The sequence below is a fragment of the Heliangelus exortis genome, chromosome 3 (genome assembly GCF_036169615.1).
Source record: "Heliangelus exortis chromosome 3, bHelExo1.hap1, whole genome shotgun sequence".
NCBI classification, from domain to species: domain Eukaryota; kingdom Metazoa; phylum Chordata; class Aves; order Apodiformes; family Trochilidae; genus Heliangelus; species Heliangelus exortis.
Genome location: NC_092424.1, coordinates 112,121,642 through 112,136,843, shown reverse-complemented (window position 1 = coordinate 112,136,843; position 15,202 = coordinate 112,121,642). Strand labels below are relative to the sequence as shown.

Below are 15,202 nucleotides of genomic sequence, written 5' to 3'. Positions count from 1 at the left end.
AATAAGTTTCTCAATCTTACTGTAAGACTTGATCCAAATCCCACTGTAACCAATGGAGAGAAATGTGTTGACCTCTACAGCCTCTGGGTCAGGAACCAAGAGAATTTTGAAGGCTGTGAGTCAAGTTCTGGACAAGAAAGCAGAAAATGTATCACTAGTTCTTGTTTCTGTTTTTATCAGTTAACTTCTGGCCCACAGACTATTCTGGTGTCTTGAAGATCAGGTGCTGCCTTTCGAAAAAAATTGCAATTTGTTGTGCTTTAAACCTGCACAGATTCTTCCAAGAAACTGCCAGCTATGTCCTTCTGTTTGCTGAAGTCTTCTGTTTTTGACAATAAAACCATGATTTTTTCAAAGCAGTAAAAACTTTGCTTATTTGCATGCTTCAGGAAGTCCTTGCCACAGTGGGGTATGGCATGGAGGACTTGGTGCATAAAAGCTCTATGTTTTTTCCAACAAAAATGTTTCCTAGATGTTACTCTAAGCCTCCCTGGGGTGGCCACCAAGTGGGAGGTGGAAACAAAAGGACATTTTATCTTGTGAAATTTGTCTCTATTGAGTGACACTCAAACTTTGTCCCTTTTTTTGCAGGGTGGATGATCTCCATGCTCTGGGGGGGACTTAATAGCAACTTTCCTGTACCTGAAGGGAGCCAGGAGGAAAGCTGAGGGGGGACTCCTTGCAAGGGCTTTGTAGTGAGAGGACAAAGGGTGATGGTTTTAAACTGGAAGAGGGGAGATTTAGGTTACTGATTAGGAGGAAATTTTTTAGTTTGAGGGTGCTGAGACACCCTGGACAACACAGGCTGTCCAGGGAAGTTGTGGAAGCTCCATCTCTGGAAGCATTCCAAGGTCCCCAGATAGGATGGGACCTTAAGCAACCTGATCTAGTGGGAGGTGTCCCTGGAGCTGGATGACCTTGAAGGTCCCTTCCAACTCTGTGATTCTGTGATTCCATGGATTTTTCTGTTCAGTACTGTCATGGCTTAATGCTGGGCCAGCAATTTAACTACCACAGAGGGGCTGTGATCTCAGCAAGGACCTCTAGGTGCTACTGCAACACAATTAATAATAAAATGACATCAGTACCTAAACAAGAGGAAGTCAAACGTAGCATCTCTAAAAGAAGGAATCTGTTGCTTGTCATGGAGAACACGTTATCCTCTGGCTCTTCCCAGAGGAGGGAGGAACCTTTGTAGACTTTAACTCACCTCAGAAGCCAAATATATCTGATGAAGGCAACATGTTGGAAATACCCCTTGTTTTTCCACCCACCAAAGGCATTTGAAAGAGTCAGGGAGAGGAAGGCAGAATGGGGAAATAATGAGACGGGGTTGAGATCACAAGTCCATGAGCTAATCCCACCTTCCCAAGAAGTTCAGAGATGGAAGGGAGGAACAGGAAAAGCTTGGAACAGAAATGCTCAAGGAAAGGCAAACGGGCTGAGTTCATTGCCCATGGTGCTGACTCATTGCTTCCTTTCCTCGTGCTCTTTCATCCCTTCCCTTTTGTCTTTAATTCAGATTTGCAGCTCCTTGGAGTGCAAACAGCCCCTTTGGTTTTGTGGTTGTACTTCATTTGTTTCAGGGGGGATCCAGGATCTGAACTGGTGTGTCTTGTTTTAACAATCATGGATTTTCCTAATTTATTTGTGCAAAGAACACATTTCCCCTGCCCTCCCCCCAGCTGGAGGAATTAGTGAGTGGTTCTTCTGGGGAGTGTGGTTGTTTTTTTTTTTTAAAGCTCTGCTAATCTGTTGGTCAGAAGGTGATTCATGGGGTGTTGCCACTCCCTGCCCACATACATGTTAGCAAATTAGCAGAAGAAAAGGAAGTGGAAGGTGTAGGAAAGTGCATTGCTTGACCTCACTTCCTCTAACATCAACATGGGCAGCTTTCCCCACACCCTACCTCACTGCAACATCACTTTTTCCCACCTGTGGACAGGCTGCTGGACGGGGCATTGGTGTGTGTTTGATGAGAACCAGAAGGCTCTGCCAGACACATCAGAAGGAACACAGAACAAGAGCTAATACTGAACTTTGAAGTGGGGAACTATTGCTCAGAAATGGATCTAACCCTCTACAAACCATAGCACCAATTAATTAGTCCAGAAGAGAGTGAGCAGCATCCTTCCCACTCCCTTGACACACCAAAACTCACATTGTCTCCTACACACATCAAACCAAGGTCTCAAAATCCACATGCACTAAACACACACTGCACTCTCCTACCTTTATTTGATGCTTTTATCATGGGAATATGGGCCAGCCCATTGCTTCAGTTACTGCAATGCTACAATTTAAGATGATTTGGCCTACCAACACTCCTAAAAACAACAGCATCTTCTAGAACTTCTCAGACATGAGCTGTCTAGTTTTCTGTTTTGACCACTGGGTAGAGCTGAATGGGAAATGACAGCTCTGGGAGTTGTGTTCTGGAAATCAGGCCATGAAGTGTTCAAAGAGCCAAGTAAAATATGTGAAAGATAGAGGGATAATGTGCTGCAAAGCTTTCTCAGTCAACCACAGGCAAAGATGATGTTTAGCATTTTTCCAGGCAGCTTTTCCTGGAGTCCTCACAGATGCTTTTTCCCTGGGTCTGACCCTCTGCAGATGCATCATGAAAAATGTCCTGAGTTTGGCCCTGGAAATAGTGTAGATGGATGTCTTTCAGCAGATCAGGAGAAATACTGCAAGCAGAAGTTCACTGGCCACTGGAAATTGGAAAACACTGTGTGGAGAAGGGGGAAGGAAGAGGAGAGACTGGGAAAAAAAGAAAAAAGAAAAAAAAAAGAAAAAAAAAAAAAAAAAAAAAAAAAAAAAAAAAAAAAAAAAGAAGAAAAAAACAGAGAAGGCTTGGGTTTTTTTGTGAAACTTGTGAAGAGGACAAAAAGGGGAAGAAAACTGATTTACACCCTGGTTGAGTCTAGAAAACAGGCTGCTAGGATCCTATGAGGGCTGCCATGGGGTTTTTCCCTCTGTGGAAGATGAGCTGATTCCTGATAAAGACTTTGAGTGTCTTCCTGAAGAATTCTGCTGAGTGCTGGATGGAGTTAGGGAGGTGTCCACATCTCCCTGATATTATATAGAATTTTTTAACAACTTTTGTGATGGCTGAGGGAGGGGATTCTCCCCCTCTACTCCACACTCATAAGACTCCACCTGCAGTGCTGTGTCCAGCTCTGGAGTTCTCAGCACCAGAAGGACTTGGATGTGCTGGAGTGTCCAGAGGAGAGACTTAAAGATTATCAGAGGGTTGGAGCAGCTCTGGTATGGGGACAGACTGAGAGAGTTGGGGTTATTCAGGCTGGAGAGGAGAAGACTCTGAGGAGACCTTAGTGTGGCCTTCCAGTATCTGAAGGGGCTACAAGAAAGCTGGGGAGGGACTTTTTAGGATGTCAGGGAGTGATAGGACATGGGGGAATGGATTCAAACTAGAGGAGGGGAGGTTTAGATTGGAAGTTAGGAAGAAGTTCTTCCCCATGAGGGTGGTGAGACCCTGGCACAGGTTGCCCAGAGAGGTGGTGGAAGCCCCATCCATCCCTGGAAGTTTTTCAGGCCAGGCTGGAGAGGGCTCTGAGCAACCTGATCTGGTGGCAGGGGGTTGGAACCAGATGATCTTTAGGGACCCTTCCAACCCTGAAAATTCCATGATTCTGTGTTGTACCTGAGCAAGTGTCTCATTCTGTACTCAGAGTGTGGCCTCCAACCATCTTACGAGTCCTTTCTGGATATGGGCAAGAGGATCACAGGGGATCACAGGCAAGAGGATCCAGGCCAGGTTGAATGGGGCTCTGACCAATCTGATCTCATTGAAGATGTCCCTGTCCATGCAGGGGGGTTGGAACAAGATGACCTCTAAAGGTCCCTTCCAACCCAAACCATGCCATAGTTCCATGATTCTTTTCCCTACCCACCCATCCTATTGGGTCAGAATGGAGTTTGAGACTCTTCTAGTTGTCAATCAGCCAGTTTATCAGAAAATTTGCTCTTAATGGTGCAAATTTCAACATGGAAGAGAGGAAGGAATTACGTGGAAAGCTTTTGCTGGAGTTATTTCCCACCTCCTGACAGGCTGCAATTCCACTCTCAAATCACATTCCACCACCTGCTTGAGGCTGATAGAATCTGCTCCATCCAACATCAGCATTTGAAAGTCATGAATCAGACCACCCCACCCCAAGTGCTTCCCTTTATCCTCTCCAAGGGCAGGATTAGCTGAAAAATTGACAAGTCTTGAAAAATGCTAAGCATTTAGTTTTTGTGACAGGTCTTGTGGTGACTGAGTCAGTGGGAAGGATCCTGTTGGTGAGAGCAGGGTTTTCTCCACAAGCTGAAATTCTCAAAACTTATTCTCAGAAAATTCTCAGATCTGTTTATGTGGGAAATATCTGCACCACGGATTTAAAATTACTACAGCTGGAAGCTGTGGGAGGAAAAGAGAGAAGCACAATGTAAATGTGCTCTAACTAGGACCTGGGATTGAGTACATGAACCCTACTGCTTCAAGATCAGACTCATAAATCCACATGGCTTTCTTCCATGGTTTTACCATCCCAGGTGTCTCTTGGCTTGAATATTTGTGCATTGTGCTTCATGGAGCATGATGGATACAACCTGCAGACTCCAGAAGCTCAGGGTCTGGAAAAACCCATCTAGCTGAAAAAAGTTGGTTTAATTGAATTCTTTTCTTGTTGTTCAGTCTAGGGTTTCACTCTCAGTTTGCAAAGTCCACAGTGCAAACGTAAAAGCTGGAAAGCTGATTCCTTCTACACAGTAGAAGTGGTTCCCCTGATGTCAACTGGGTTTATTTCAGAAAAGATGCAAATAGAAAAAGAACCAAACCTTGCTGAGAGTTGCAGTAGAATCTTTTGGATTCTCAGCTCAGGACCCAAAAGAAGAAACAAATTGATGAAATTGCAAAATTTCATCAATTGCTCTTTTCCTCTCCTAATGCAGGTAAAAACTCCCACAATCTGAATTAAAAAAAAAAAAAAACAAAACAAAACCAAAACAGATTTTCTCTCTGAAAAAAACTTGCAAAAATTCTTTGCAGAAACAGTGATTTCTACTTAAAGTACTTCAGATTCACAGTTTTCCCAGGAGAGGGTGGAATTCTGCTATTCTTTGTACTCTAGGCAAATGAATCAATGGGAGCACCACGTTCACAAATATTATTGCACCTACTCCATAAAATGATTGGGAATGTCTTTGTGCTGGATTAAATTCAAAAGAATTAGAAAGTAATTACACTTTGCTACCTTCTTATTTAAAGAAAAAAAAAATATCTCCCCAGGCTAAGGGAATCATTTGCATTTGGAAAATGTGAGATAAGGAAGGATTAGGTTTGGGATATGTTAGATAAGAAAGTGGCGAGCACATGGGGTCCATTTAACTACATCTTGTAAGGCACCAGGCCAAATGATTCCAGGGCATCTGAAAGGTTCATAAAACACACCTGGATATGAGTCTTCTGATGGATCAGGTTCATGGAAAGTTTTGCTGAGGTTTACAGATCTCTTGTGTAAATCTCATTGGAGTCATTGTGGTTTTGGCACGGAATCAGAGAATATCGAACCTGAAACCTGTGGTTTCTTTTTAGGCTCTGAGTCACTCCCATGGTGGGTGGAAAGTGGTACAGCTCACTTGACAACAACAGTTTGCACCAGATGAGGGGCTGAAATTGGTTGCAATCATTCATACCTGAACACAGCATGAAATCAAGTGTCAAGCTGAATACATCAGCATGGAACCAGAAACGTTGACTCTCCCAAAGAGGGGAATTCAAACCTTTCTTCTCTTATTGGTTATAGATGCACATTTGAAACCAGCTCCTTTGCCTTCAGGTGCCTCATTTCCCTCTTCCAGTCCCATCAGGGTCTTGATGACACCTGTCATTAAGATAGATGAGCTTGGTGAACACCCCAAACAAGAGTGGCCTGGAGGATGCCTGCAGGCAGTCTACAGATGTCCTAGAAATGGTTGTGTGGATGTGTAAATCTGAGCCAGGAAATATGTCAGACAGGCCTGTTTCCTGGCCTTGCACCCTAAGGTCACTGTAAATGCAGTCATTATTAGCAAGAATGATTTAGTAACAAGAATTAGGCCAATACCTTTACTAATAACAGCTAAAAATAAGATTTCTGTCTTTACTGCTAAACAAAAAAAATTCTGGACTCACAGCACGCCCTGCACTGGTAAGTTGTTAGAGTGATCTTTGGTGCATTTAAAGCCTGGATCAACTGGCACCTTCCCAAGCAATTCCTGGGAAGATCTGAGAGTCAATGTATGCCAGGAACCTTTCCTAAGAAATAGCATGAGTGTGGCCACTCGATTTTAAAGCCTGTGAGAATCAGACCCTATTTTAGAGGCTACAGAGTGTGAGAATATCTTGAGGGTATCCTCTCTACCAGACAAGATGTAGCCCATGGGACTACTTCTAACTGAGGAAGGTTGTAGCCTACAGGTTGCTGGAGGCTGGGAAGATGCTCTGGGGAAAGACCCACTTCATCTGCACCTTTCTGCCTTTCTCTGAGATTGCTACAACCCAACACTGCCCAAAATGCCATGATATGACCCAAAATGGTTATTCTTGCCTCATCAGCTAGGGTGTCTCATTCCAAACTCTGCACAAACACTGGAGAAAAATGAGAGCCAAAGGAGTTTCTAATCACTAATCCTTTACAGTCTCCAGCTAGTGGTGCCTGAGGAACCATCCCTTAGCTCACTACTGCTCCCCTGATTAACTTGCACAGGAATTTTCTGATCCCTCAAGGAAATTTGCTTGCATACCTTGCTTGTTCTGCAGTGCTTTCATTTGTAGAGTCCAAGACAAAACAGAGTTTTTCTGGTCATCTGCTCTGCCTTTGTACATAACAGACTGGATCAGAGTCACCCATTAAATACAACAACTTACAGTCAGCCTTGAGTGCTCCTAAGTAAAAAAAAAAACCCAACCCATCTGAGTCTTGGCCTGACTCCAACAAACATAAAACTAGCCACATCCCTTGGAAAACTCTTCTGACAGTTGATAAATCCCATTTGAGGAGCTCATGATAATTGCCACCAGTAGCCAGAAAGTATGCAGAGTCTTTGCCAGAACACAATGTGGCTTTAAACACCATACAAGAAGGAATATTGGATTTTAAGGAAGAATTTGGTGTTGGTTTTTTTTTGTTTGTTTTTTTTTTTCTGTAAGACAGTCAGCAAAAGGAAGGCCCAGTGATTGAAGAATAAAGGCAGAAATCAGGACATCTGTGACTAGACACAAAGTCATGTAGCTGGGCTCCTGTGACTTAAAGAAGCCCTAATGACTGTTCAGCTGGTGGATCCTGGATAATTGCCATTTGCAAGGGAAATCCTCTTGCTGGGCAGTTGCTGTCACAATCCTACACCTCATTGCTTATGCTTTAATTGTCTGTGAGGACTTCAGACCTTTCTATGGTCTTTATTTGTCCCTTTGTCCCTGCAGCCATCCTCCCCTCTCCAGAGACTGGCAGTAGGAATCTCCACATAGATGCAGACTTCCATGGTTTAGACCATGAGGAAAGAAAATCCACTCAGTTGGATTCCCAGAACAGAGATGAAAGTTGGTCTGATGGAGTAGATATCTTACAATTTTTACTCTAATTATTATTATTATTATTATTATTATTATTATTATTATTATTATTATTATGGTTTCTGCTCTGAAGAGCACACTTGGTTCTTTTTTAGTGTAGAACTGATGACTCAAGTAAAAACCAGGAAAGCTGCAATTTTCACCTGTCTTATCAGCCAAGTGCTCCTCAGTTGCTGAGTCCCATGTGTTATGTTTGCTAACATCTGAATATCTGCAGTGTAGTTGCAAGTGTAAGAAATGTTGGGCCTGGGTTAATTCCTTCTAATTTTAGGTGACCAGTCTGAGTCAGTCTTCTGATCTTCAAGCCAACAGTAAAGAGAAGCCAACAAGAAAAATTACCCCCTCCCTCCTAAAAGCCTAATGCACTGATCAGATTTAGATGAGTTAAGCCCAGGCCTGTCTATCATTTAGAGCACAAACTTGCACAAACAATATTTCACTTTGTTAATGATGAGTCAATATTAACCTAAATAAAAGATTTCTCTATTTGGGTACAATTTCCATCCAATCACCCAGAAAATAGGAATTAGTGCCTTGACCTGAAAAGAACTATATGGTTTATACTTTTTACATGTCGAAAATTTAACTGTTTTTTCTAAAATAAAATTCAGTTTCTCTCCAGTCCCCCACTCATCAAGTCAGTAGTTTGTAGAAACTGACAACAAAAAGTATGGTTACTTTGGGAAGAGGAGCTCTTGGCCCCATGGAAATCAGTGCCCAAATACTTAAGCACTTATTCACTTTGGTGGGACTACTTCATCCTGCCCAGCAGGCAGATGCCTACTGGTAAAAATATTGGTGTCAAGGGTCAAGGTTTCAGGGTTTAGAATGAAAATCCAAATGTGTGAATCATAGAATCACAGAATCATAGAATTGGATGGGTTGGAAGGGAGCTCAGAGCTCATCAAGTCCAACCCTTGATCCACTCCCCCCGTGGTTCCCAGCCCATGGCACTGAGTGCCACATCCAGGCTCTTTTGAAATATCTCCAGGGATGGAGAATCCACCCCTTCCCTGGGCAGCCCACTCCAATGCTTGAGAATTACAAGAATTACAAAAGAATTACAAGAGAACCACTCTGGAATCAGCTTCCTTCAATGCCTGTTCCTACTGACCAGAGCTTTGTACAATTATTCCAGGCTAATTTTGAATTCCTAACACTGAAAGATCCTGACCCAAGAGGAAATGAAGTTCATAAACTCTAACTTTGAAAACATGTGAGAGGTAAATAAGCAGACAAAGTGGAAAAGACAAAATAACAGCAAATTAGGTGGCACCACAAAAGCAAGAGCTCTGCTGGCCTCCAATGGATCTTGATGTTACAAATCCACCTTTGTCTTTCCTAGGAACTTAATCTGGATCAGGATTCTGCATAGCTGCCCATGACTGTCTTCTGACTTTGTTTCATGAAGGTAAACTTCATTTATTTCATGAAGTCATGAGAATTTCTTCCTTTTCAGGTGAAACCTCAAGCTGAAGCCAATTTGAAAACAAAATTGAGTCAAAATGAGGGCTACAAATATAAATGATGCAAGTTTTTTGTCTGGAGAAGAAAACATATTGATGAGTAAAACCCGAGAGGTTTGCAGTTGAAAATATTGTATTAAAATCAGAGGTTTACCAGAAACATTTTGCTGACTAGGTGGACTATAAAAGGAAGAAAACACTTTCCTCTGTTTGCTTCAAATCAACACTGCTTGAAAGGAAAAGAAAACAACAGGTCTGTTCTATGTCTTTAGTTTTTACTCCAACCTAAAGTTTTAACAGGAAACCAAAGATTTGTAATATTGAAATGTTCTGGATTCACTCGACAAAATGGTAAGGAAATTAAAACTGAGCCAACCATATATTAAGCTTAAAAGGTGATTGAACTGAAGACTCCAGTTCAGATGTAGAGTTAATTTAGCTGCAGAAAAAAAAAAAAGGAGATCTAACTGCCAATGCTCTCAGTTCTATGGAGAGCACTTCTACTGATGGAAAAGAGATTTTTTTCCTTTTTTTATGTTCATTTTTCAACACAGCAATAAAATACTGCTAGCAAAAGAGACAGTGTAACATGCCTTTAAGTGTTGTGAATTGTGTTATTCTAAACAGAAAAATACAAAGCAAATGATGCAGTAGTCCAGCTACATTGCTCAGCTATGAATCTCACTGTTAATCAGCTAATCCAGGAAATCTTGGGAATGAATATCAAAAGTTCTTGTTCCTCCCATTCCCACCCCAATCTCCAAGAAATGTGATAAACGACAAAATTCACAAAATTCACAAAATTCACAAAATTCACAGAATAACAAAATAATATAGACTGGTTTGGGTTAGGGGACCATAGAAGAGACCTTGAGGATCATCTAATTCCAAACCCCCTGCCATGGGCAAGGAAACCTCCAACTACAGCAGGTTGCTCAAAGCCTTAACAAAATTGTCCTTGAACACTTTGAAGGCTGAGACATCCACAACTTCTCTGGGCAACCTATGCCTCTGTCTCACCACTTTCATAAATTATTAAAAGGAAATTTGACTTACTATTCCAAGAGAATAGTACAAGAAACAAGGAAACACCCAAGAAATATAAAGCACGCAGGAATCTTGGAATACTCGTGACAGAAGGGAGTTGTGGCTTTATCCTCACTAATAAAAAAAGCAAATCTAAGTATAAAGGTAAGATGCACAGTCTAAATTAATCTTCAGCACCAGCTGAAGTCGTTTATTTCAGGAAATCCCCCAAATTATATGACAAATTCATCATTTTCACTCCTCAAAGAAATCATATTGAAGTGTTTGGAGGTTTTGAAGATGAGGTATGACAAGAAATCTTAGACAGGAGAGCAGAAATGGTTTAAACAATCTTTACAAAAGGAAAAGATTGGAAAATCCAAGACAGAGTGATTATTTTTTTTCTGTGGTTTAAATGCTTTACACCTGAGAGTTTTGTAACAGCTCCAGAAAGTCCTAACAGGACTGACCATTGGATGAGCAGTAATGAGAAGTCAAAAAGCAAGAGGTAAATAATTGGAATAAAGAATGACCAAAAAAAAAACCAGTTTAAAAAATTCCCTAGGAAAGATATTAATAATCAGACATTTCTTAGGTGTAAGTTGGTAACACTGATCAGGCTGGACCCATGGTCACCCATGACTGCAAAACTCTACAGAAGAATAAAAGGAGTGCAAATTAAATTAATAAAGTACAGAAGATGAGCAGTCCATTGCCAAGATGGAAATGAAACTTTTTATGTGAAGAAAAAAAAAAAAAGAATCCCAAGGGACTGTGGCGAGATTACATGGTGGAGTTTGATCCACAGCTACATTTCTGGTGTGAAAAACATGAGAAACAAAGGAGGGGAGAAAAGGTGTCTAAAGGACCTCTGGGATTTATTGTGTAAAATATCATTATCATGACATAAAGGATAATATTAAACTCTATGGAATGCCAAAGAAGATAAAGTAACTGCAACAAAGAGCATCAACAGATTTTGAAGTGATGTTCATACACATTTTCGGAAGCAAGAGCTGACCAGGGAGTGGAAATGCAAAATAGGTAACAAAGCTATCGACAAGTTGTCTCTTGAAGAGAACTGGACAGCCACTTGAATTTTCAGTGAAGTTGGAAGTTTGAAAAGCTGAGTAATTGCAGTCAGCATCAAATATTCCCCAATGACCACGTGTGGTCATTTTAACCATGTCTTGACAATTTGGGATGAGGTCTGGATTCTGGAAGAATAAAGACCTTTAGGCAGGATGATCATCACTGCAGAGCTGAAGAAGTGAAAGAAAGATAACTGGATGTCTTTAGTTGGAAAAAAAGGTGGAATTAGAGTGAAGATGTGGGATGTTGTTTTCCACCCTTCCTCTCTCCTTCGTGGCTGCCTATTCCTGTCCCTCTGCCAGGTGACCATGATCTGGGTTAAAAATATTCCTCCATTCCAACATTCCCCCCCTCCTGGATAGTGGCTCATTTGAACCCAAGCCATTTCTTTGAGCTGGTTCAGCAAGTGAGCCCACAAATGGTTGTAAGATTACCACTGACATCCACCTTCCACCTTCCACAGAAGGTGGAAAATGTGGCAAGGAGCAGGGTAGCTGCTCCATTTGGCTGCTTTTTCAGGGATAAGTGAGGCTAATATGTGAGACCACGTCAGGAGAAATGGAAATACAGGTTAGTCTGTGTTACAATGAGATGGAGAAGAAACTGGGAGAATCACAGGTTTTTCAGGAGATTCCTTTGGGAACAGAAGAACAAAGGAGTTGTCAGGTCCCTGAATTAGTGTAGGAGTTGACCCCAATTTGTACATTCACCAAATCATCAATACAAATGCATCTCCTGATCCCACTCATATCCTAATTACATATGCATTAATTTTTCAGTTATAAGACCATAATGCTGAGGATCCCATATCATAAACAGGGCTCTTTTCTGCTAGGAACTATGCAACCTCCAGGGACATCTTATTCTGTTGAAGTCCTGGTTGTTAGGTATAGAAAAACTAAGCCTCTGATGGGACATGCATCTCTGGAAAGAGTGGGAAATTCCACTACTAGAAGTTTCTTTAGGGTTTTATACCCAGCTGCAAAACACTGAGCTGCAGGACTTGTGTCAGAAGTTTCCCTCAGTTGACCCAAAACATTATCTGATGTAGGAAGCTCTCCAAGGGCTGAACAAGATTCTTTTACGTCACCCCTCCACGTAATTAATGAGGGAATAACTAATGTGACACTGACTCCACAAGCCAAAAGGGGGGGTGGGTAAACGATTGACCCTATGAGCTAAGGGATTTGTGTCACAACAAATGCTGATGTGATAACATCTATTAGAATAAGTGACCAGAACCAGGTACCAGAGGTACTTGCCTTCTTCCCATCAACTGTGTAGAGCTTCTTCACTGAGAACTGCAGGATCTCTGATATCTCATCCAGGAGGGTTTTGAAGCTCCGGGCATTCCTGCGGTTGAGGATGATGGAGCGCCGAAACCCGCTTTCTCCATTCTTAAGCAGTGTGATTTTCTTGGGTATTCTGGGCCCGTGCTGGGTGAAAGGTGTGGAATAATCTTCAAGCCTGCCCTCCTGAGCTGCTCGTCTCAAGGTGCTGGAGGGACGTCCATTTCTTGGAGGGCCCGGCCTGAACCTCCCGGGACCGATGCCAAGAGGTTTGACGTATTTCTTGTCGGAGCAAAGGTAACACCCCCCATCCTCCAGCTGGTCCAGCTCACTGATGCAATGTATTCCTCTTGGGGTGGTGATGGTCCGTACCCCAAATGGCAGGGGGACCCGATGAGAGAGATCATCCATGAGGGCATTGAAGCTCTTGAAGCTTCGCTGGTTGATGGCCATCTTGACGCCCTCAAACTGAGGATCTCCACTCTTGAAGAAGGTTATTTTCTTGGCTGGAGGTACCTTGGTGACAGTGCTTGTCCGAGCCACGGAGGGAAGGGGCTGCTCATAGTTGTAGGAACTGGTGGTTGACAGGTATTCAGCAGGTGCCTGAGTCATCCCTCTTGCTTAAAGGTATCTACAAGGGGAGAAAAAGCAGAGTAGGGTTTGTTTGAGTCATACAGAACCAGTGTATGACTAGCATGGTGGTGGGTTTTTTCCTCACAACAGTTTTCCCACCTGTGCTTCATCAATACCAGATTCTACAAGCGTGAAGTTAGGAACTGACTGGCTCAGATATGATGAAACACAGCAGGAAGGGTAGCACTAACTCTGCTCCTCACAGTGAAATCACCATTGTCCTGCAGATGCCAGTGAGAATTCAGTGTTAGTCACAGAACCACAGAATCACAGAACCATCCAGGTTAGAAAGGACCTCTGGGATCATCAAGTCCAACCCTTGATCCACTCCCCCTGTGGTTCCCAGCCCATGGCACTGAGTGCCACATCCAGGCTCTTTTGAAATATCTCCAGGGATGGAGAATCCACCCCCTCCCTGGGCAGCCCATTCCAATGCCTGAGCACCCTTTCTGGAAAGAATTTCCTCCTAATATCCAACCTAACCCTCCCCTGGCAGAGCTGAAGCCCATGGCCTCTTGTCTGACTGAGAGATGCCTGGGAGCAGAGCCCGACCCCCCCTGGCTCCAACCTCCTTTCACTCTTGTCTTGTTTTTGTCACCCCTGAGGCACAAAAAGCATGAGTCAGACCCCAAGCACAGCCCACAAAAACTGAGATTTGGGTATCATTGGCCTTTTGAGTTTTGTGTCTTCCTTGTTTATATTTTTGAGGTTTTCTCTGAAGCTGCCAGAGCCACTGATTCCTCGTTTTTTATTTTCCCAAGCAGAATGCTGAGGTTCTCATGGGACCCTTTGACCCCGTGAACTGAGGCATAACAACAATTAAAAAAACCCAACAAAACCCAAAACAAAGCTGAATTTGTCCCTGTAGAGACTGCACAATGTACACAACCACTCCTGAGCATCAAAGGGACATGTGGTCATTCTGTAGTGTGCTACAGGCAAGACCTGGATGAAAACCCATAGTAGCTATGCAGGCAAATAATGGTATGAAATATAGAAAGGCCTCAAATGGAACTACAGAAGTTGGGTCCTGCTGGAAATGGGAATTCAGCCTGGTAAGCACAGACATGAGGAGAAAAATCTGCCCAATTTGTGTCGGAGCACCTGGTGTCCTTCACTTTTAAGGCTGAGCTGACTTGGGTGCTTAAAACTGGAGGTTGAACCCCATCTTTTGGAACTCAACTGTTTGTAGTGCCTTTGCCATGATGGAGACAAGAGTAAAAGGGACTGGCCTCTACCCTTTATTTTTATCAAAAGCATTGTCTTGGAAGTCAGCCACCATAAAGTTCAGACTCCACATGGAATGGGAACTACTACACACACAAAAAAAACAAACCAAAGCAAAAAAAAAAAAAAACCCACATGTTTTGGTTTTGACACAGGAAAATAAAAATTCTCACTATGCAACAGCTCCAGCCTTGGCTGTAATGAGTGTGACAGATGATTATTTCATGACTATGAACAGTGATCCCACAGTTTACTTTGAGTTAATTACTCAAATTTAAATGGACACTCTCAAAATGGCATTTAGAGAGATCATCCCTGGATCAGAAGTTCCTGCTGCCATCTAGGCAGTAAATCATTTCAACTGTTAGTAAGGAATACAGGAATACAAACCTGCCTTGTAGCTTGTAGAAGGTGGTTCTGCCTCCAAGCACCTACATCCAATTTATTTTCTAAATTCTCTTTTTAGTTGGTAGCAGTTTTCTATGGCAACTTCGAAAACAAATCTCTCCCAGAGAGAGGAAATATTTTTAGTGTTGGCAAATGAGTTAGAAAACAATCAATGTCTTTCTAATGACAGCTTTCCTTCAGTTTGCTCCTGGTTACACTCCTTGCAGCAGCTGAATAAAGCTCTAGTTTCAAGAAAATGGTCCCTGCTACTCACAAATTGGAGACCAGGTTTGGTGATCACTGTAATTAACAGGAATTTTGTCATGGATTGCAGAGGTGCAAAAACCTACACATGCTGGTTTTCTTCATTTTAGAACAAAACCAGCCTGTTCTTACTGTGCTACTCTTGAGTGAGATATTTTTTGTGCATTTTGTATTACAGCAGCTTCAGACCTGCAATA

The 15,202-nt window shown here is 42.4% G+C and overlaps 1 protein-coding gene across 3 annotated transcripts in view; it reads right to left on the bottom strand.

Moving 5' to 3' along the window:
* Window positions 1-15,202, bottom strand: part of RP1L1 (RP1 like 1) — a 50,453-nt gene that overhangs the window by 16,316 nt on the left and 18,935 nt on the right. For all 3 annotated transcript variants that reach the window (XM_071742201.1, XM_071742203.1, XM_071742202.1), the window contains one exon: window positions 12,468-13,125. In XM_071742201.1, the coding sequence (XP_071598302.1) occupies window positions 12,468-13,106 (639 nt within the window). In that variant the 5' untranslated portion in view covers window positions 13,107-13,125. The remainder of the gene's footprint in view (window positions 1-12,467; window positions 13,126-15,202) is intronic.